The sequence below is a fragment of the Oncorhynchus kisutch genome, linkage group LG24 (assembly GCF_002021735.2).
Source record: "Oncorhynchus kisutch isolate 150728-3 linkage group LG24, Okis_V2, whole genome shotgun sequence".
NCBI classification, from domain to species: domain Eukaryota; kingdom Metazoa; phylum Chordata; class Actinopteri; order Salmoniformes; family Salmonidae; genus Oncorhynchus; species Oncorhynchus kisutch.
This window is the reverse complement of record NC_034197.2, coordinates 708,793-732,071: the sequence shown is the minus strand read 5'-3', so window position 1 is coordinate 732,071 and position 23,279 is coordinate 708,793. Positions and strand designations below refer to the sequence as shown.

The 23,279-nt window shown below is 41.3% G+C and overlaps 1 protein-coding gene and 1 long non-coding RNA gene across 6 annotated transcripts in view; one reads left to right on the top strand and one right to left on the bottom strand.

Annotated features, from left to right (window-relative positions):
- Positions 1–6,117: 6,117 nt before the first annotated feature.
- Positions 6,118–16,024, bottom strand: LOC109883411 (Y-box-binding protein 1-like). Of its 4 annotated transcripts, none has more exons than XM_020475452.2 (8): positions 15,737–16,024; positions 11,003–11,066; positions 10,690–10,723; positions 10,460–10,549; positions 9,918–10,193; positions 8,527–8,612; positions 7,040–7,320; positions 6,118–6,464 (listed from the first exon to the last, which is right to left on the bottom strand). In XM_020475452.2, the coding sequence occupies exons 1-7, from the start codon at positions 15,843–15,845 to the stop codon at positions 7,074–7,076; spliced, it is 906 nt and encodes a 301-aa protein (XP_020331041.1). In that variant the 5' UTR covers positions 15,846–16,024; the 3' UTR covers positions 6,118–6,464; positions 7,040–7,073. The 4 variants fall into 4 exon arrangements, with proteins under 4 accessions (XP_020331041.1, XP_020331040.1, XP_020331038.1 ...); XM_020475451.2 differs by having other exon boundaries at positions 8,515–8,612; positions 15,737–16,017; XM_020475449.2 differs by having other exon boundaries at positions 8,515–8,612; positions 9,855–10,193; positions 15,737–16,008.
- LOC109883412 (uncharacterized) overlaps positions 14,133–23,279 on the top strand; it is a 25,415-nt gene continuing 16,268 nt past the window's right edge. Inside the window, exons 1-3 of one of the 2 annotated variants that reach the window (XR_004205295.1) lie at positions 14,133–14,231; positions 16,712–16,895; positions 17,271–17,389. This is a non-coding gene — a long non-coding RNA (uncharacterized LOC109883412). Of the gene's footprint in view, positions 14,294–16,711; positions 16,896–17,270; positions 17,390–23,279 lie in introns of both variants that reach the window. The other variant, XR_002254167.2, reaches the window with a different exon arrangement.

Below are 23,279 nucleotides of genomic sequence, written 5' to 3'. Positions count from 1 at the left end.
GTACGAAGGGCTATATAAATAAATTTGATTTGACAGGGGCCACAAGAAGTGGTGCAGAAGATGGGGGGGCCACAGGAAGTGGTATAGGTGGAGGGGGGCCACAAGGTAGTGCAGAAGATGGGGGGGCCACAGGAATAGGTGCTGCCACAAGTGTAGCCTTATTTGTAGAAGTACTCTGTAAAAGGTTATTTAAAGGCTTATACATTTCAAAAACATGGAGAAAGCAATAAAGCTGTCAAAATGATTGCGTTCTGAAAATGATTTACAGAAAAATAAATGTCTCATGCATCACTCACAATATAATGTAATCAATGTGTAGGTTAAGAAGACATTTTAAGGATGCACGTAGCTCTATATTTTCATTATGTATTACATTCAACAAGCAGACAGTGTTGTTTTCTCCTCCACGGTCCGTCCTAACTCTGGAGGGAACGCCATTTCTGAGACAGCAATCATGAAGCAATTCATTACAGTACTGCTGCGATTGTTGCTGGAAGCACAGAGAAATACAACCAGGCGGCTGTACCCATCAATGCCACCATGTATGACTATCCTCCACCTAAATCAGAAAACAGCACTGGTTGATACAAAAGCTGAAGACACATGAAATATACAAACATCACCATCCTCCTTTACCACTTAGATGCTGCATCAGGTTCCTGCATTATATAACAAAGCAGCAGACCAAATATTAAATTAACATCCAAAATGTGGAACAAATGTTTATGAACAGTCTACAGCGGATCACAACTATAAGTTCTTCCGTTAGCCCTCTAAAGGCTACCACAAGGGTTTGTTCTAGACTGTTTCCTGCAGTGGAAGATGTGTGATTACAATATCTACTTCAATTGGAAAAATAACCACGTTTATCTTGGTGAGTCAAGAGGACAGACTATCCTGTTGTTCACACTTAGGCACAAATACTTTGTTTTTGCCTCTGTGGGTCCTCAATATAAGCATGTTTGTTAATTTCACGATGCAGATATTCTGTCAATCACAGAAGTAGCAGAAACACAATGAACCAAATATTATCCACATGAGTGACTTGTGGTATCAAGGGCCATTTATTTTTTTTACCTTTATTTTACTAGGCAAGTCAGTTAAGAATAAATTCTTATTTTCAATGACAGTCTAGGAACAGTGGGTTAACTGCCTGTTCAGGGGCAGAACGACAGATTTGTACCTTGTCAGCTTGGGGATTCGAACTTGCAACCTTTCGGTTACTAGTCCAACGCTCTAACCACTAGGCTACCCTGCCGCCCATTGCTTACTGAACTGTTAGTTGTTGGTGAACAAGTTGTTGATGAACAATTTGAGATGTTACAATGTACAACTTCTCACCAGTGATGTAGATAATTGTGTCTATTACAAAGATACATCTACCTTATCAGTTTGTGGTTTCCATCAAGGTGCCATTACGAGTTTGGTCCAGCAACACGGTATGACCTTCTATGCAGCCTCTGCGACATGGCTCTGAGGGCAGTCACCGTCGGGTTAACACGAAGCATGCTGTCCCTCACTCTGCATCTCTGCACCCAGAGCCCTTAATGGTGATCAAACAGCCGCCGGTCCATGTTTGTCGTTCCCAGCCACCAAGTCCTTAATCTTTTCATCCAGAGCCAAGTCTGACATGTCAGAATATAACGGGTCATGTGACAGATTGAAGTGTCTGGGAAAAAAAGTACCAATGGACAGGGATGAGGTCATGCATATCATCATAGTCTTTTTAAAGTCCTGTCTTGATTGTCGTCATTCTAAATTGTTTGAAAGATGAGAAACTGGAAACCATGCATCTAAAGTCTGTAGTTTACAGCATTACTCCCAATAACAACTGGAAACCATGCATCTAAAGTCTGTAGTTTATAGCATTACTCCCGAGAACAACTGGAAACCATGCATCTAAAGTGTGTAGTTTACAGCATTACTCCCAAGAACAACTGGAAACCATGCATCTAAAGTCTGTAGTTTACAGCATTACTCCCAATAACAACTGGAAACCATGCATCTAAAGTCTGTAGTTTATAGCATTACTCCCGAGAACAACTGGAAACCATGCATCTAAAGTGTGTAGTTTACAGCATTACTCCCAAGAACAACTGGAAACCATGCATCTAAAGTCTGTAGTTTATAGCATTACTCCCGAGAACAACTGGAAACCATGCATCTAAAGTGTGTCGTTTACAGCATTACTCCCAAGAACAACTGGAAACCATGCATCTAAAGTCTGTAGTTTATAGCATTACTCCCAAGAACAACTGGAAACCATGCATCTAAAGTGTGTAGTTTACAGCATTACTCCCAAGAACAACTGGAAACCATGCATCTAAAGTCTGTAGTTTACTGCATTACTCCCAAGAACAACTGGAAACCATGCATCTAAAGTCTTTAGTTTACAGCATTACTCCCAAGAATAACTGGAAACCATGCATCTAAAGTCTGTAGTTTACAGCATTACTCCCAAGAACAACTGGAAACCATGCATCTAAAGTCTGTAGTTTATAGCATTACTCCCAAGAACAACTGGAAACCATGCATCTAAAGTCTGTAGTTTATAGCATTACTCCCGAGAACAACTGGAAACCATGCATCTAAAGTCTGTAGTTTATAACATTACTCCCAAGAACAACTGGAAACCATGCATCTAAAGTCTGTAGTTTATAGCATTACTCCCAAGAACAACTGGAAACCATGCATCTAAAGTGTGTAGTTTATAGCATTACTCCCAAGAACAACTGGAAACCATGCATCTAAAGTGTGTAGTTTACAGCATTACTCCCAAGAACAACTGGAAACCATGCATCTAAAGTGTGTAGTTTACAGCATTACTCCCAAGAACAACTGGAAACCATGCATCTAAAGTCTGTAGTTTACAGCATTACTCCCAAGAACAACTGGAAACCATGCATCTAAAGTCTGTAGTTTATAGCATTACTCCCAAGAATAACTGGAAACCATGCATCTAAAGTGTGTAGTTTACAGCATTACTCCCAAGAATAACTGGAAACCATGCATCTAAAGTCTGTAGTTTATAGCATTACTCCCAAGAACAACTGGAAACCATGCATCTAAAGTGTGTAGTTTATAGCATTACTCCCAAGAACAACTGGAAACCATGCATCTAAAGTGTGTAGTTTACCGCATTACTCCCAAGAACAACTGGAAACCATGCATCTAAAGTCTGTAGTTTATAGCATTACTCCCAAGAACAACTGGAAACCATGCATCTAAAGTCTGTAGTTTATAACATTACTCCCAAGAACAACTGGAAACCATGCATCTAAAGTCTGTAGTTTACAGCATTACTCCCAAGAACAACTGGAAACCATGCATCTAAAGTGTGTAGTTTATAGCATTACTCCCAAGAACAACTGGAAACCATGCATCTAAAGTCTGTAGTTTATAGCATTACTCCCAAGAATAACTGGAAACCATGCATCTAAAGTGTGTAGTTTACAGCATTACTCCCAAGAATAACTGGAAACCATGCATCTAAAGTGTGTAGTTTACCGCATTACTCCCAAGAACAACTGGAAACCATGCATCTAAAGTCTGTAGTTTACAGCATTACTCCCAAGAACAACTGGAAACCATGCATCTAAAGTGTGTAGTTTATAGCATTACTCCCAAGAACAACTGGAAACCATGCATCTAAAGTCTGTAGTTTATAGCATTACTCCCAAGAATAACTGGAAACCATGCATCTAAAGTGTGTAGTTTACAGCATTACTCCCAAGAACAACTGGAAACCATGCATCTAAAGTCTGTAGTTTATAGCATTACTCCCAAGAACAACTGGAAACCATGCATCTAAAGTCTGTAGTTTATAGCATTACTCCCAAGAATAACTGGAAACCATGCATCTAAAGTGTGTAGTTTATAGCATTACTCCCAAGAACAACTGGAAACCATGCATCTAAAGTCTGTAGTTTATAGCATTACTCCCAAGAATAACTGGAAACCATGCATCTAAAGTGTGTAGTTTACAGCATTACTCCCAAGAATAACTGGAAACCATGCATCTAAAGTGTGTAGTTTACCGCATTACTCCCAAGAACAACTGGAAACCATGCATCTAAAGTCTGTAGTTTACAGCATTACTCCCAAGAACAACTGGAAACCATGCATCTAAAGTGTGTAGTTTATAGCATTACTCCCAAGAACAACTGGAAACCATGCATCTAAAGTCTGTAGTTTATAGCATTACTCCCAAGAATAACTGGAAACCATGCATCTAAAGTGTGTAGTTTACAGCATTACTCCCAAGAACAACTGGAAACCATGCATCTAAAGTCTGTAGTTTATAGCATTACTCCCAAGAACAACTGGAAACCATGCATCTAAAGTCTGTAGTTTATAGCATTACTCCCAAGAACAACTGGAAACCATGCATCTAAAGTCTGTAGTTTATAGCATTACTCCCAAGAATAACTGGAAACCATGCATCTAAAGTGTGTAGTTTATAACATTACTCCCAAGAATAACTGGAAACCATGCATCTAAAGTGTGTAGTTTACAGCATTACTCCCAAGAACAACTGGAAACCATGCATCTAAAGTCTGTAGTTTACAGCATTACTCCCAAGAACAACTGGAAACCATGCATCTAAAGTGTGTAGTTTATAGCATTACTCCCAAGAACAACTGGAAACCATGCATCTAAAGTGTGTAGTTTATAGCATTACTCCCAAGAACAACTGGAAACAAGACGGCGCCGTTCACTGTGGCTATGGCCAGGGTGTGCGGCTACGGAGCGTTACCAAGCAAACTAGTAACTAATTTAGCAATCCAGCCATTTACATACCAGCATTCGTTACAATATATATATATATATATATTCTACATATATACTAGCTGAATATAAAAAACTCCCTTGGCCTAATCAGACTTACAACATTAGCGACACATAGGCCTAAGTTACTTGCACTGCGGTCTCTGTCTGAGCCTCCAACATAGCTGCATAGCCAATCACAGACCAGTCCTCTGTGTTACCTAGCAGATCAACTTTATGATTAAGTAATAATAGTATAATAGTAATCGCCATCTTCAATTGTGATGTTGTTGAATCAAACTGACTGTACACAGATTTAATGAGCTAAAATGAGAAAATTAGCATATTAAAGAACGTGTTTAGTGTGTATACGTATATTTAGCAGCTGTGGGGCATTAATTTGATGTGCGCAGTACTGCTTACAGCAGTTAATTTAGCATGTGATGTTAATTTAACACCTGCATCTGTTGACTTTTACACACGTGGTCAAAACACAATCTTAATACTACATGCTTTAAGACCCCAAACGGCGTTCCAGGTAGCTACGTCGAATAACAATGTATTAATCTCCATGTCTGTGGACACAAACTCTGTACAGGTCTGTGTTGCAGCTCGAGAATCGGGATGTTTCACTCAGTGGATTTATGTTTTATTATAATGTAGAAATAAAACTTAAATCAGGCCCTAATCATTCCTGCATATTTTTAACTCAGATCTCGTACATGGACAGAGAATTGCGTAGTTAGTATGCAAAATGCGTGCATGTTGGAAGGTCTGGGACTATTAGATGCAATCTACCTTGATTGCAGTGAAGCATGATAATTGTCCATCTTTTGGCTATTTCGATCACATAATCATAATATCTCAGTTTCCAAGCTTTTCTGAACTGCAGCACACCTGGATCTGATAAACATAATATTTCACACAGCATGTTAACAATGCTCAGAATGAGCATTTCAAAAGTTGTGTACATATAGTTGAGATGAGTTCTTTCTGGAACCCAGATGGAACCCCAATGTTAATATTATTTGAATTTCTATAGCAAATTCTCATGTCAGTTATGCCTTCCCCATCAACACTTAAGTTATGGGCCAATTGGATCATGCGAGTGACAAATAAATGAATATTCAAACTTAACTACAATTTTATACTAAACCAATAAGTCCCTCTGTAAATCAGTGAAGGAATAGTATTTCTGTAGTTATTTGGACAGTTTATTGCCATGTATCTGGAATGAAGAAACTATTAGTGGGGTCTTGGGGTGAAAGAACACATTGTAATACATCAGCCAATTTATGTCAATACCACGTTGATGAAATTTAGCAGGCAAAAAAAACAAACAGTTGAGTCGCCAGTTCTTCTTGGACTTTTATTTGAGCTTGCATTTGGTTCAAATTCATGTTTGAACACATAAAAAGTTTTTTTAAAATGTCAAACTGACCAGATATCAAATTTATTTTCTTTTAAAAACCATTGTGTAAAAACTTAGGACCGATTTAGAAAAAAAACATCTTCCATTTCCTCAACTTTTTTTTATAGCTGTCACGTAAAAATAATGGAACAAAACAGGTCTGCATAGATTCTGCAGGCAAATCGGTGGTAATCCGGTCAAATGCATGGTACAAGCTTAAGACGATCGTCAAGTCAAATCTGTTTCTTATTGCTCAGATCTTTGATGTTTCTTCTTGATGACATTACTGTAGAGAGGAAAAGAGATTGTTAGAAGATACAGTAGAAGGATTTGACCAGTCAACTCAGACGGTTCAGCAGCATCAAGACAGGCAGGAGGACCAACAGGCATGGCACAGACAATGGCAGGAGGCCTGTAGTCAGTCAGTGATATGTTGTAAATTGGGGGTCTCAAACTGGGGGCATGCGGGCCAGATGCGTCCTGCAAGCAGATTTAATGCGTCCCGTGGTAGAAAATGTATATTGTATATTGAGAAGTGCTGTGAATGACTACAGCTAATCAACTGAACATACAATGCATACTGAGGACTCAACCAAACCCTATTTAACCAGGTTTCTGGGATAAGTTATCATTTGGCCAAATTCCAAGTTGTATTTGAGATATATATATATTTTTTTACATTAATCATGAATAAGCCAGCACAGTCCAGTATGAACAAAAACTAAGCTTGACTCTATGAAATACAATCCAGCATGTTTTCTAACAAGGAAAGAAATCATTGTTTACCCATATCCCAGAAATCAGGTACGCAGATTTGATTAGAGCACCAAATAGCAATATTTGTGTGTGTTGGGGACCCACCCGGACGATGGTAGAGATGTTATGCCGGTAGTTTCTACTCAGCCCCGCCCTGCTCGGCTGCGGGAGCGGACGTTTTCTCAAGGGATGGTTCGCCGTCGGCCTTGGCCTCCTTGCCATCCTGGGGCTTGCCACCGGTCTGTGGGCGTCTGCGGCGGTAGTTGAAATTTCGGCGGTAGCGGCGCTGGCGGGGCTCCTGGTTCTCGCCGTCACCAACCTGGTTTTCCTTGTTTTCCCCCTCGCCGTCCCGTACCGGTCTGGGACGGGGTGGACCACCACCTCTGCTGTAGGACGGGACACACTTTAACACCCAAGTAATCTTAAAAACAGCCCCTGGCACCGATACAACTTCAAATTATGACAGTGAATTCCATTTTTAAAAATCTGACTGAAATCCCAACTCAGAAACATCGAGTCAAATTCCAGATAACCTAACTTGAAATGGAATTGACCCAAGCCCCAGGGTTTGCAGAGTCAATGGAATTGGAGGTGTCCAAAAGCAATTATGGGGATTTGATCCACCCAGCCTTCTAATGGGCTTAGGGGTGGTTGTGCATCACATGGCTGAAAGGACACATGGCCCAAGCATCTTGTGCACCATGTGTGTGTGTAATATGTGCCATGTACAGTATGCAATGTGCTGCCTTGTCCTTATATTTCATGAATGGGCTTCAATCAATTCTGCCATATACTCAAACAAGCTAAGAACTGACCGTGGCCTAACAGTGTGGGGGCGCTCACTCCTGTCATGTGTATGAACCTGTGTCTGTGCCCTCAACTACTTCTGATCAAGTACCAATTTAAATACCATGCCCCCCCCATACAAGCTCACCGGTGCCTACCAGAAGAGAGTAAAAGCAGTGCCATAACAACCACAGGTTTGATGGGCCATAACACAGCCAAAATAGGAAACGGAATAACCTGAGAAAGTAATGGGCCATATACAGGGTGGTTGAGGGGGTAATGAGAGTAGAGGTTAACTATGTATATGCTGAGATCAGAGGTATTTATGCTCTCGCCATTATTATTGTCAGAGAAGAGACATTAAACTCATCACTTCAACAGCATTGATATTCATAGATCATTTAGTTCAGGAATTATTCAAGATAATAGTCCATAGATAGTTTGGCCAATTTGCCATGTTCACACATTTCATAATACTTCCACTAATAAAAACAAATCAGGACTAAAGAGACATGAAGTCATTGTCATTTCTGAAGGAGTACCCATAGAGTACATTTAAATGCAAAGTCAAATATACTTTCGGAAAGCAGTTGCCATTCAATGTTAGGCTGCAATAAGGGGAACATGCAGTCAGCAAACTGCCCAATGGTAACGTCGCAGATAAATAGATTCCGAATCACGTACCTGTGTGACAAATTCACCTAACATTTAGTTGACAGACAAATTAGAATTGGTTTTCTGCTGTTATATAACCCCTTTTTGCAGCCTTGTGTCAATGAACTCAACACGCAAACCTTGGTCTGAACCTTGGTCGGAAGCCTCTGTAGTAGTTCTGCCTCATTGGTTTGTTGCCCTGGTCTGGACCGCCCTGGTTCTCGTCGCCTTCTCCACCCTAAAAACAAACAAGAGTTAGTCACACACATTCAATCACTGACTCAATACCCTAGATCCAGGTCTGAAACTCACCTTTTGGATAGAACGAGTCTTGAAAAACAGGAAAAGATGAAGGTCAACTGACTGAAAGTTTAGTTACTATTCAAATTAAAATAAATGCGCAGGTGTGCAGATACGTTTTCCCGTTTTCCATTTAGCCTCCAGCACCTACAGTAATTACCAGCCACTGATTCAGTGAGGAAATCAGTGACTGGTTTCTTCAAAATCAGTATTTCTCTGTTTGCAGCCAACTTCAGGTGCTGTCAGTATATTATATGAACCTACGTGTTTTCCACTAGCACCAACTACTCATTTTTCAGCTGGACACTATTCCCACTTAAATGATCAAAGCTACTAATTAGCTAGTCATTAAATAATTCTGCTGAGTCCTCGTTAGAATGAACATTATTCATCTTCTAGCGATCTATTGATAGGACAGGCGCCTGTCAGTCACAAAATCAGCGATGACAGGGAAAACAATGCTGGTTTGACAGTCCGTCCCACCTCTCATTACCTGGGTGTGTTGTGTGCGCTGTGGTTACAGCCACATTTCTTTACACGGAGGGTGAAAGCATGAATTTGCACATCCCATATGTGGTAACGATGAGTCGAAATCCAATTAGCCTATAGTTTTCTGGCACATACATATCCTTTCGCATGCAGGGTTCGACATTAAAGATGGCCCAGGAAGAGTAAAAACATGTGCCAGCCCAGTGGATCTTGTCGGTAACTTTTCAGCGCATTTTTGCATTCCAGTTCAACATTTACCTGCAAAAATGGCTTAACCCTGGGGGACAAGCCACTCCAGACCCCAGACCAGGAGAGCCTAGCTGGCTTCTTTTTCAATTTGGCTGGCTACTCCATGTGATTGTGGAAAACATAGCTATAAATAGATTGAAGCACTGCACGGGTGGCAATCAGCAGTAGGTGTAACATCTTGGGTTTGTGTGAAAGTTTGATTCACCTATTTTGGTCAAACTGAGGTTTGATTTTAGTCTGTTGACCAGTGGTTTGGAGCCAACTTTAAGTACTGTCAATATATAGACCTATTTTGGTCAATCTGTATTGGTCTGTTGACAAATACACGTGAGGTTTTGATTTGTCCGGCCATAACCAATTGTGGCACGAATGTTTGACGAGAGTGTGTATGACATCACTGGAACGGGGCCGGACTGCTTCAGGAGTGCCTGTGACAGCGTACCTCAGTCATCTCTCCGCGAGGTGCGTTGGTGTACGGGGGCCGACGGCCATAGCGTCTACGTACAAAGTATGGGGGGTAGCGCCGTCTTCCAGGGAAGGAGGGCCTGCGCTGCTGGGTCTGCATCTCTCCCTCTGGGGCGCTCTCGGCACCCTCACGGCTCTTGCGGGGGGGCCGATCTCCTTCGCCCTCACCGTCGCTCTGGTAGTTGTCTGGGTATTCGCCGTCACGGGCTGGGCCCCTCCTGCGGGGGTACCGCCTATAGCGGTTCCGGTCAGCGGCATACTTGCTCCCCTGGACTGGGACACCCGCTGGGCCGGTGACATTGGCTGCCTCTGCTCCCTGGGAAGAGATACATACATAACCACTGGGGTGCACACTACCCTTCTAGAGTATGAAGTTGTTTTAGCTGTGTATCGTTGCATGATATTGTGTTGACTGGTCAAATCCAAATTTGGGCACATTAGAATCACCGATAATCATAACTTTGAGGTACGGGAAGTTAAAGTCTAGATTTGGTTGTCTTAAATATTTGTGAGCCTGCAAGAGTGGTGCCAATGACAGTTAATAATAAAGCTCTCTGTTGTGTAAATAAAAGCTGTAACTACCTTCTCCCCTTCAACCACATCAAACTCCACAATTTCTCCATCTCCAACACTGCGAAGGTATTTCCTTGGGTTGTTTTTCTTTATGGCAGTCTAGAAAAAAATATATTCAAAAAGTTATTTTTGAAAATGTATAAAACATGTCTTTGTGGTGCCAACTACAATCCAATCGTGATAAGGTTCCATGTTGGGCAATAAATGACTTGACCATTGGAGAACTGGGGAGTTTTTACCTGGTGGACAAAGACGTCATCTTTTGTGTCATTCCTTGTGGGTGAAGGGAGGAAAAGGTGTAGTTAAATATCGGACAATAAAACCCATTGGATTAAAAGTGTCTATTGTGACATTGAGGCTAACAGATTTGAACAGAACTGGCTTAATTATGCATTCATTGAGTCTTTACACAACAAGAGCATGCCGTGGCCAGCAAAATACACTTCCCAGCTTTGTAAGCAAATCCAAGCCATATTAGGATTGGGAATGTTCCCTCAAACACCCTCATCATATTAGTGTCTTTAGGACATGCCGGGGAGTGGGGCAACTTGCCTGTTGATGAAACCGTAGCCATTTCTGACGTTGAACCATTTGACTGTACCCAAGACCTTAGTTGCTGAAAAAGAGAAATAAGTCCACACAATTTAGGTGTGATTCACTTGTTTTTATCCCCTATATTTTTTTGCATTCAAATTAATAACTGGGCATACACCCAAAAAATGACATGCACATTAGCAGTTTCTCATTGACATATTGCACATCAAAGGGGGGGGATATTGTGACGTGCACTTCAAGTGGGTAATCTAATGGCAAGACTGATTAAGACCACAGACAAGGACCAGAGAAGATACTAGGGAAGCAAGCTATAATTATCCCCTAACTGTTGGGCTTTTTATAGATTCTGATGCTAAACCCTTGGTGTTTGCTTCCACCTGGCATGGCATGGTCCAATGCATATCAACATTAGTGGCGCAACTGTCACTGGGGACAGGGTGGTCATGACCCCCATTCTGAAATTTCATTTTGTCCCTCCCCGTTTTATCATTGCACTGTGATTAAAACGGCAGCAGTGTGCTTGAGGACCATGCGGACACCTCAGAGCGGTCGGGTAGGCTGTTGGGAGGTTAGCCGGCTGGATTTAGGACCTGTCCGAGTGGGCTAACAGGCTGTTTGAAGGCAAAGCTTATGAAAGACTGTTCAAGCCTTTGGTGCAGGCCAGAGGCAGTTGCTATCAGTGTATGTGTTGCAATCTTTCGCTGAATTGTAAAAGCAGAGCAGAAACTGGCTACTCTTTAGTTGACTGATGTAGCTGGCAAGGTAACTGCTGTTTAACTAAACAGAAGAAAAAAAGTGTTTATTCCCAGTGCTGAACTGGTAGTGTAACAGACGTAACATTAACTAATGTTTCATCTCGACTGGGGTGGATGAATTAGCCAGCTAGTAGCTTCCACAACCAGCTCTAGCTATTGGTCAGATGGTAATAATAGCCACTGCATATCGATATCCAACAGCTTTTTGTATGAAATGTTTTGTTACCTTTGTTTTGTCCCATTTCAACAGAAGTAAATTAACTTGGCTAGCTTTCGCCAGTTGATGTACCATTCGAGTTGGCTAGCGTTACCTTTGTTTTGTCCCATTTCAACAGAAGTAAATTAACTTGGCTAGCTTTCGCCAGTTGATGTACCATTCGAGTTGGCTAGCGTTACCTTTGTTTTGTCCCATTTCAACAGAAGTAAATTAACTTGGCTAGCTTTCGCCAGTTGATGTACCATTCGAGTTGGCTAGCGTTACCTTTGTTTTGTCCCATTTCAACAGAAGTAAATTAACTTGGCTAGCTTTCGCCAGTTGATGTACCATTCGAGTTGGCTAGCGTTACCTTTGTTTTGTCCCATTTCAACAGAAGTAAATTAACTTGGCTAGCTTTCGCCAGTTGATGTACCATTCGAGTTGGCTAGCGTTACCTTTGTTTTGTCCCATTTCAACAGAAGTAAATTAACTTGGCTAGCTTTCGCCAGTTGATGTACCATTCGAGTTGGCTAGCGTTACCTTTGTTTTGTCCCATTTCAACAGAAGTAAATTAACTTGGCTAGCTTTCGCCAGTTGATGTACCATTCGAGTTGGCTAGCGTTACCTTTGTTTTGTCCCATTTCAACAGAAGTAAATTAACTTGGCTAGCTTTCGCCAGTTGATGTACCATTCGAGTTGGCTAGCGTTACCGATTTGTTTTGCTTCATTCACACCAGACCTGAAATTCACACCAGACCTGAATCAAACGATGAAATCAGCAGCTAAACGATTGAAGGTCAATGGTTTGATGTTTTCAGTGCAATGTGAATTATAATTAGTCGGTATAGCATTGTAACGTGAAAGTCAGTTTCCCTAACTAATTCCCTACTTTTCACACTGACAGTAATAAACAGCTCTACGGGCTTTACTGTCATCGTACAGTCAGTACACAACATTATGCTCATCAAGTTAACAGGATCAGATGGTGACAGGTGTCCCAGCAGGGTCAGACAGCCAGGAAAGACCAGTCTACAGAGCTCAGGTGAATCTTGCAGTATATTCATATCGGTGAATGATACAAAGTTCCATCTTGAGTTGATGGGTAGACCTACAGTAGCTACAGGACAGCAGTTTAAAGAAACAGTCTGGGATCCGGGAATAACGGTAATTGCAATTATTGAACAATTGATTGTATTCTTGGTTAATATAATGTATAAATGGACACAAAGGTCATTCTTTGTCATCCCTCATCTTAAGAGGATCAGATGGTGACAGGGTTTCAGCAGGGTCAAGCATCCAGGAAAAACAGTCTGACAGAGCGGAGGTAAGTTCTTGCAGATAAAACACTATTCTCTCTGTGCAGTAAACTGGACAAGCAAGATGCATCAAAGATTAAAATAGCTTCAAGGGGGGAAAACCTGGTAGAAGCGGTTGATGAATTGACACATGTTTGAATGCCAAGTCATGTTCATATAATCTCCGACAAATTGCTGCTGTGTAAAACCACCCATAGAAAGTCATATGCCAGCAAATCAATAACATGGAATCAAAAGTCAGTCTTCTGCTGGAGGTAAATTAACAAAAGGGGAACCATTTGCATATGTTATGGTCTTGTGAAGACTGGCCGAATTCTGGCAAAGAGTAAGTTCTTTTATCTCAGCATGTCTACAGATTCTCCATTCTCCCAGTTTTTGTTTGCTTGGAAATGTTGACACTGGAGACTTATCACAAGAAACTATAAGCATTAATTGGAAGGTTTGTTATCCTTCAACAATGTCAATTTAGGTGTCACTATATTTGATTACAAGATTAAGGATATATTGTGGGGGGCGCTGCATGGTGGTGGAACCCTTGGGACAGGACGACCCAGCTCTACAACGTGCAAGTAAAAATGCCTCTACAGTGTACTATTAGAGATCAATTATATGGAGGATGTGCTGTTTGTGTGTAAATGTATGTTCTTTTTAGTTTTTATTACTTGTTTCCAAACATTACTCTTAGGAATAGATTTATTATTTTATTTTTTAAGATGGGAAGGAAATTGATAGGAGAGTTGTGTTATTGACTAGACTGGTGGGGGTCAGGCGTGCAGGTGGATGGCTAAAACCAAAGTTGCACCTCTGCATCATTAGCTCCAAAAACACCCATCCTACGTGTTACGAGACCAGAACATAACAGTACTAGCCTAGACATTCTATGTGGCCTACCAGCATTCCACCAAACTGATCAGAACGAGTGCCTGCCCTGGAGGTAGCGTAGCTAGCTAATGTCGTGTGTAAGTTGGACTGCTAATTATTTTCCGAGCGGAACTGTCTGGGCATCATTTATGAATACTAGGTAACTAGCTAGACAACCATTTACCCAGTTCAAAAGAGCAAGTCTTGAATCTTCGCACGTGGCGTCGCGCCCCATGATGATAGCTTGCTATTTTGCTAGCTAACGTTAGCATATTATATTTGGTCTCAACCGTGTGGTTGGACATGAGCCAGGATGTCGTTCATAACGTCAAATTAATAATCATGTGCACAGAGGTAGAAATAGAGTGTTGGGTACGGTTTCATGCTTAATAAAAGTACAATTGTCTGTCAAAGCGGGACAAAAGAAATTCGTAGAATCCGAATATCAAGGCGGACATTTTGGGGGTCCCTATAGCTATCACCTCGACCGAACGGAAAGCTAGCTAGCTGACTAGCTTAGCCATCTGCAATTTTACACGAAATAATAATTTGGGGGCTATGCTTTTTCATCATACACTTGTTTATATAGTTATCGAACGTTAGCAATGTATTAGCGAGCTATTTAGCATGATCGTTAGCAAGCAAGTTAATCAGTATGTGCCATAGCTGCGAACAAAGGGATACGAACGCAATCGAGCCTCTGCAGTCAGTCATGGGCATCAATGAATTGTTTGTTACAAGTCCGTCCCTATTATAACTTTAGAACATAAAATGCAAGCAAAACTGTCGTATACACTACCAATGTATTGAAAACAGTGTTCTTTATGTGTAACCAGTGCGTTACGGAACGGGGAACCGGTCACGACCAAGGCCAATATCCACTTCTACTGTTTTGACAGGCTAACGTTAGCTGCTGGCTAAATCACTGCTAGATGCAGGAGACTGCGGACAAGGTCGGTTTAACGTTGGTTACAATTACAACATGTGCCAAACCACATGCATTTCAGTATTAATTAAGGTTAGCTGCTGGCTAAATCACTGCTAGATGCAGGAGACTGCGGACAAGGTCCGTCTAACGGTTACAATTACAACATGTGCCAAACCACATGCATTTCAGTATTAATTAACGTTTGCAAAGCTCTAACCTTGTCTCACAGGTCAGGTGTGTGGTCAGACTGAGGATGCGTTACCAGTGAGGCTAGGTAAAGGTGAAATAAATAAAAAAAGGTAGAAAACTGTTGTAGACCTACTGACATTTGAAATTTGCCAATGTACCGTTACAGTTGAGACGAACTTTCAACGATATCTAACGTTAAACTGTTTCAAACTAGCCATCATGCTAGAAACTAAGGAAACGGAACACCATTTAGCGTTTGCTATCTAACTAGTTAGCCAATAATATTACCTAGATTTAGGCAGCTAGTTAGGTAACTAATGTTACCCGTTTTAGTAATCAGCTGACGATGTGAACTAGCTAACGAACATAGTTTATAGCTAATAGCTAATCCAATTGTAGGTAAATTAGTAAGCGTTTTGTGAGTAACGTTACCGTGCCAATAAACCCACATTTGCATTGAATGGATCACCTGGCCAGCTTGCTTACCGATGACCTTCTTATCCCCCGCGGAAACGGCGGCTGCCGCCGGGCTGGATGGGCTCTCCGCGTCGACGACAGCAGGCTCCGGCGGTTGTGTCTCGGCCTCGCTGCTCATGTTTTCTGGTTGGTTATGGCTTTTGCCGGCGGTGGCTCTCTAGTGTGTTTCCCGGTTCTAGATGGTAACCTGGGCCGGCGGTGGTAGGGGCTGCTGCCTTCGGGCTCTCAACTTTCCTCTCCGCTCCCGTTGCCGATCGAACTGGGAGGAATGACAAACAACGCAAAGGAATATCCCTATCCATAGTCCCTCCCACTCTGTAATATAATTGGTCGAATTCTCTCCTCTCCATAACCATCACGAATCATTTTCGTTACTATTGGTTATATTGGTTGTCAGTTATTTAAAAAAAATACTCCGTGAAAATTGGTCGAAGAGAAATGTCGAAAACCAATACCGACCACACGACAGAGCCACACAGACGATCACGACACATTGTAGCTAGCTAACCCATTTTGTTACATTGTACAGTACACCTAGATTATGGAGGACCAGAACTGCCGTAATTAGAATTAAATTCATTAATAAATTCACACAAATAGATACATACATTAATACATCCATATAAATGTATACATAAATGCATAGCCGGATGAATGATTGCATACAAATATATTAATATTTAAATAATGAATCCCACTTTTATTTTATTCATATATATCAACTCCCGACTTGTGTATTTCTTCCTCCAATATGATAATGAGGGGGTGTCAAGCAAAGGTATGTGGGTGGTGTCTAACACACCATTGGTTGATCAATTCCACAGCGCGTTGATCAATTGCATTTGCCTGGGCTGCGTTCGGTATGACAAAGTGTCCAAAGCTTTTTGGTCATGTTTCACAATAATATATAATTAATTAACATTTTGTTGCTTTGCTGCACGTGCACAATAAAAACTCACGGCACATTTTCCTTGCTTGACGTAGAAACAGGTGAACAGTTTTGGATCACTGTACCAGGTCTGTGTTACACGTGGGTTGCCTTTGACAATAAGGCACAGGACTACAGTCGTATAGTTTTCAACCTAGAAGAAGACCAAGATACGAGAGAAGGCAAGAAGGAGTCTACCGGGATGGGGGAGAGGAATGTCCAGTTGTCCATAAAAGCATGGTAATCTACCTCAGTTTTACACTTCGCTAGCTAGCTAGATAATGAACTAAACTGCAGTCAAGTAAGGAGGAGCATGTTGTCATGATGGAATAAATCACCTATGTGAAGCTAGCCACAATACGGATAACCACAATAGTGGAATTTACTGTTTGGTTTAGCAATTGTTAGTGGGATGAGACATGGCGTCATAAAATAAATAATATCTTAGCAAGTTATAAATTCACATGTATGCCATGTACTGTAATTTGTCATAGCTGTTATCAACACAATGGCATGCATACTTTTACCTAGATCTATTGTTATTTACAGACAGGAATGTGAATTTGACATACTGATACATAAATCCTAAAGCCATTTTCTTGTTAATCTCTGCAGGTTTGTCATCTGATTTCTTTGAGCCTGGTGGAGATGGATGCAACCATACTACAAGGCTGGACATTTCGCTGCATCCAAGTTGAGGCTTGCTACCAGCAGGAACATAGAGCACTCTGTCAGTAAGTTATGATATTATTGTTTTATATTGCATGATACTAGGCTAGAGGCCCTGGGTTCTCTCTCTTTATTGCACTCACTACCTCTATCCATCTCTATTCAGGAGCTACAGAGACAGAACAGTCCAAGGACTGTCACTGAACTGATCAATTAGCCCAGTTGGTCAGGGCTGCTTTCAGTACATGAAAACGTACTAGAACGCTAAATGGAACTGAAACGGTGCTGTACTGAACAACTAGTTGAGAAACGGGGAGGGGTTGGGTTGTGGGTTCAAAAGGGACCTTAAATACATAACTCATTGCTTCAAGCCACACCCCCACAAACGGAGCAAATTAATATCTGTTCAATATCATACAATAATATTTTGGGAAGAGGGTTGCCTACCCCTGCACTAGGGACCTGTGGTGTAAGGACTGCTGTGTAACAGTGTTCTTCCAGGGACCATATTCACAAAGCATCTCAGTGAAGGCATAATGTATCCTAATATCAGGGGAATATGGGGCCCTGGACTATCAGCATGCTAGCCTGTCAGCAATGCCACCATACTTGACATGCAACAAAAACATAAGTAAGAATTAGCTTAGTAACTTAGTTAATGAAACACTAATGTCAATGTGCACAAGCCCCCTAATCAGTGAAATTATATGAAAACAGCCTATTTGCAGTCACTTTTGGGCCATTTTCTTGCCATTTTCTTGTCAACTTTCAGTCACAAAAGCATGAATAAACCCAGCAGGGGAACAAAGTAGTGTGACAAAAACTGTTCAAATTGCCAGTAACTACTAGTAGCTACCAATTATATAGCCAGTTATTTTCTAGAAATGTAACGAGAGTCCACTTAGTTAGCTAAAGTAAACTCTGTTGGTAAAACAACGTTAGCTAGCTTGCCCCAGCTGTTTCAAGATAGCTGGCTAGTTAAAGGCATTTTTATCAACTTTATCATGGTACAGCCTTACCTATGGATTGTGGATCAATGAAATGGGGTATCGGCCTTTGCAGTGACACCCACAGAACACAGCTGTGAAGAGTTTACACATTAGCGTCATAGCTCATATTGCATGACTTTGACTCACCTCACTATTCAGACTTGTGCATATTGAACATTCATATTGTAATGTACAGCCTAACCCCATATCATTTTAACAGTTTTTAAATTTTTTAATATTTGTTTTATACCCTTTATTTAACTAGGGGCAAGTCAGTTAATTCTTATTTTCAATGACAGCCTAAGAACTGTGGGTTAACTGCCTTGTTCAGGGGCAGAACGACAGATTTTCACCTTGTCAGCTCGGGGATTCCAATCTTGCAACCGCAGAGTTAACTAGTCCAACGCTCTAACCATTGCACTCCACGAGTAGCCTGCCTGTTACGCGAATGCAGTAGAAGCCAAGGTAAATTGCTAGCTAGCATTAAACTTATCTTATAAAAATCAATCAATCATAATCACTAGTTATAACTACTAATCCAGTTTAGCAGGCAATATTAACCAGGTGAAATTGTGTCATTTCTCTTGTGTTCATTGCACGCAGAGTCAGGGTATATGCAAGTTTGGGCTGCCTGGCTCATTGCGAACTAATTTGCCAGAATTTTACGTAAATAAATCAAATCAAATCTTATTTGTCACATACACATGGTTAGCAGATGTTAATGCGAGTGTAGCGAAATGCTTCTGCTTCTAGTTCCGACAATGCAGTAATAACCAACAAGTAATCTAACTAACAATTCCAAAACTACTGTCTTACACTTGTGTGTGTATAAGGGGATAAAGAATATGTACATACAGATATGAATGAGTGATGGTACAAAGCGGCATTGGCAAGATACAGTAGATGGTATCGAGTACAGTATATACATATGAGATGAGTATGTAAACAAAGTGGCATAGTTAAAGTGGCTAGTGATACATGTATTACATAAAGATGATATAGAGTACAGTATATACGTATACATATGAGATGAATAATGTAGGGTATGTAAACATTATATTAGGTAGCATTGTTTAAAGTGTCTAGTGATATATTTTACATCATTTCCCATCAATTCCCATTATTAAAGTGGCTGGAGTTGTGTCAGTGTGTTGGCGGCAGCAGCCACTCAATGTTAGTGGTGGCTGTTTAACAGTCTGATGGCCTTGAGGTAGAAGCTGTTTTTCAGTCTCTCGGTCCCAGCTTTGATGCACCTGTACTGACCTCGCCTTCTGGATGATAGCGGGGTGAACAGGCAGTGGCTCGGGTGGTTGTTGTCCTTGATGATCTTTATGGCCTTCCTGTAACATCGGGTGGTGTAGGTGTCCTGGAGGGCAGGTAGTTTGTCCCCGGTGATGCGTTGTGCAGACCTCACTACCCTCTGGAGAGCCTTACGGTTGTGGGCGGAGCAGTTGCCGTACCAGGCGGTGATACAGCTCGCCAGGATGCTCTCGATTGTGCATCTGTAGAAGTTTGTGAGTGCTTTTGGTGACAAGCCGAATTTCTTCAGCCTCCTGAGGTTGAAGAGGCGCTGCTGCGCCTTCTTCACGATGCTGTCTGTGTGGGTGGACCAATTCAGTTTGTCTGTGATGTGTATGCCGAGGAACTTAAAACCTGCTACCCTCTCCACTACTGTTCCATCGATGTGGATAGGGAGGTGTTCCCTCTGCTGTTTCCTGAAGTCCACAATCATCTCCTTAGTCTTGTTGACGTTGAGTGTGAGGTTATTTTCCTGACACCACACTCCGAGGGCCCTCACCTCCTCCCTGTAGGCCGTCTCGTCGTTGTTGGTAATCAAGCCTACCACTGTTGTGTCGTCCGCAAACTTGATGATTGAGTTGGAGGCGTGCGTGGCCACGCAGTCGTGGGTGAACAGGGAGTACAGGAGAGGGCTCAGAACGCACCCTTGTGGGGCCCCAGTGTTGAGGATCAGCGGGGTGGAGATGTTGTTGCCTACCCTCACCACCTGGGGGCGGCCCGTCAGGAAGTCCAGTACCCAGTTGCACAGGGCGGGGTCGAGACCCAGGGTCTCGAGCTTGATGACGAGCTTGGAGGGTACTATGGTGTTAAATGCCGAGCTGTAGTCGATGAACAGCATTCTCACATAGGTATTCCTCTTGTCCAGATGGGTTAGGGCAGTGTGCAGTGTGGTTGAGATTGCATCGTCTGTGGACCTATTTGGGCGGTAAGCAAATTGGAGTGGGTCTAGGGTGTCAGGTAGGGTGGAGGTGATATGGTCCTTGACTAGTCTCTCAAAGCACTTCATGATGACGGAAGTGAGTGCTACGGGGGCGGTAGTCGTTTAGCTCAGTTACCTTAGCTTTCTTGGGAACATACATTGAAGGTTGTGCAATGTAACAATAATATTTAGACTTAGGGATGCCACCCGTTAGATAAAATACAGAACGGTTCCGTATTTCCCTGAAATAATAAACGTTTTGTTTTCGAAATGATAGTTTCCGGATTCGATCATATTAATGACCAAAGGCTCGTATTTCTGTGTGTTATTATGTTATAATGAAGTGATTTGATAGAACAGTCTGACTGAGCAGCAGGAGGCCCGTAATCTTTCATTCAAACAGCACTTTCGTGCGTTTTGCCAGCAGCTCTTCGCAAGCACAGCGCTGTTTATGACTTTAAGCCTATCGATGTAACCATTGTGAAATGGCTAGCTAGTTAGCTGGGTGTGCGCTAATATTGTTTCAAACGTCACTCGCTTTTAGATTTGGAGTAGTTATTCCCCTTGCGCTGCAAGGGCTGCGGCTTTTGTGGAGCGATGGGTATCGATGCTTCGAGTGTGGCTGTTGTCGATGTGTTCCTGGTTCGAGCCCAGGTAGGGGCGAGGAGGGGGACAGAAGCTATACTGTTACACTGGCAATACTATAGTGCCTATAAGAACATCCAATAGTCAAAGGTATATGAAATACAAATGGTATAGAGAGAAATAGTCCTATAAATACTATATTAACTACAACCTGAAACCTCTCACTGTCACGTTCTGACCATCGTTCGTGTGTGTTTTCCTTGTTTTAGTGTTGGTCAGGACGTGAGCTGGGTGGGCATTCTATGTTGTGTGTCTGGTTTGTCTATTTCTATGTTTGGCCTGATATGGTTCTCAATCAGAGGCAGGTGTTAGTCATTGTCTCTGATTGGGAACCATATTTAGGTAGCCTGTTTTGTGTTGGGTTTTGTGGGTGATTGTTCCTGTCTTTGTGTTTGTGGCACCAGATAGGACTGTTTTGTTTTTTTCACGTTTCTTGTTTTGTAGATTGTTGTACTTTCATCTTTATTAAAGATGCACAAAACTAACCACGCTGCATTTTGGTCCGCCTCTCTTTCCCCAGAAGAAAACCATTACACTTACCTTGGAATATTGAAGTCTCATGTTAAAAGGAACCATCAACTTTCATATGTTCTCATGTTCTGAGCAAGGAACTTAAACGTTAGCTTTTTTACATGGCACATATTTTTACATGGCACATATTACTTTCTTCTCCAACAATTTGTTTTAGCATTATTTAAACCAAATTGAACATGTTTCATTATTTATTTGAGGCTAAATAGATTTTATTGATCTTTTATATTAAGTTAAAATAAGTGTTAATTCAGTATTGTTGTAATTGTCATTATTACAAATAAAAAATATTTTTAAAAATCAGCTGATTAATCGGTATCGGCTTTTTTGGTCCTCCAATAATCGGTATCGGCGTTGAAAAATCATAATCTGTCGACCTCTACTACATATAGCTGTCCCAACAGCAGAATCCCAACCGCATGCCCATTACTGCTACACCTGGCTATCAGCGGAGCCTTGTCAGGCAGAAAAACAGTTAATTCAGCCTCATTTACTGCCTTTTAAAAAACATAGCTAATATGGCTGACTTGCTTAAACATATGTGGTTTCTACTGACAATTGATTAGTACAAACTATGGAATAAATGGATGAAGAGAGGATAAGAGGCAATCTGTCATTTCAATTAAGACATTCATGAGCATATGCTTGGACGGATGTAGTCAATATAATTATTTATTTGTTCAGCACTTTTGAAATGCACAGCGACATAATTCAGAACATGGGCCATTCTTACAGTGTTCTCCCTGTACACCAAGTCATAACCGTATGATAAATAAAGGGGGCATATAAACAGACAATAAAAGCTCTTACAATATTCAATGATGATTTTTCTCTGGAACAGGCTACATGTGCACCACCAAGTCAGAACAGTAGGCTAAGTTATGAGAGGAAAAGGGACCAAATTATTAGGGTGGGGCACATGGGCTACTAACAGCTTATTACACAATATACACTTAGAATTACTTTAATAGCTGCAGTATACAGTGCCTTCAGAAAGTATTCAGACCTGACCTTTTCCCCATTTTGTAGCGTAATGGCCTTAATCTCTATTTTTTTTTTTTAAACCTAGCAATCTACACAATAAATATCCCATAATGAGAAAGCAAAAACAGGTTATTTTTTTTTGCAAATGTATAAAAAAATGAATAACACTGTATTTACAAACAGGAGCAATCAAATGTTTGGACACACCTACTCATTCCAGGGGTTTTCTTTATTTTTACTATTTTCTACATTGTAGAATAATAGAGAAGACATCACAGCTATGAAATAACACATGGAATCATTTTGTAACCAAAAAAGTGTTAAACAATGCTCTATGCGTATGTTGCCTGTAATCCATGGCTTCTGGTTGGGATATGTACGTACGGTCAAAATATATTTTATGAGATTCTTCAAAGTATCCACCCTTTGCCTTGATGACAGCTTTGCACACTCTTGGCATTCTCTCAACCAGCTTCATGAAGGTAGTCTCCTGGAATGCATTTCAATTAACAGGTGTTCTTTAAAAGTTAATTTGTGGAATTTCTTTCCTTCTTAGTGCGTTTGAGCCAATCAGTTGTGTTGTGACAA

Bases quoted from the DNA above. Each gene is read 5' to 3' on its own strand.
- LOC109883411 (XM_020475449.2), bottom strand. From the start codon at position 15,845: ATGAGCAGCGAGGCCGAGACACAACCGCCGGAGCCTGCTGTCGTCGAC. The intron at 10,724-11,002 runs GCAAGTTGCCCC...TTCACCCACAAG, and splicing joins GGCTACGGTTTCATCAACAG to GAATGACACAAAAGATGACG. The intron at 7,321-8,514 runs GTTTGCGTGTTG...CCCGTCCTACAG, and splicing joins CGACCAAGGTTCAGACCAAG to CAGAGGTGGTGGTCCACCCC.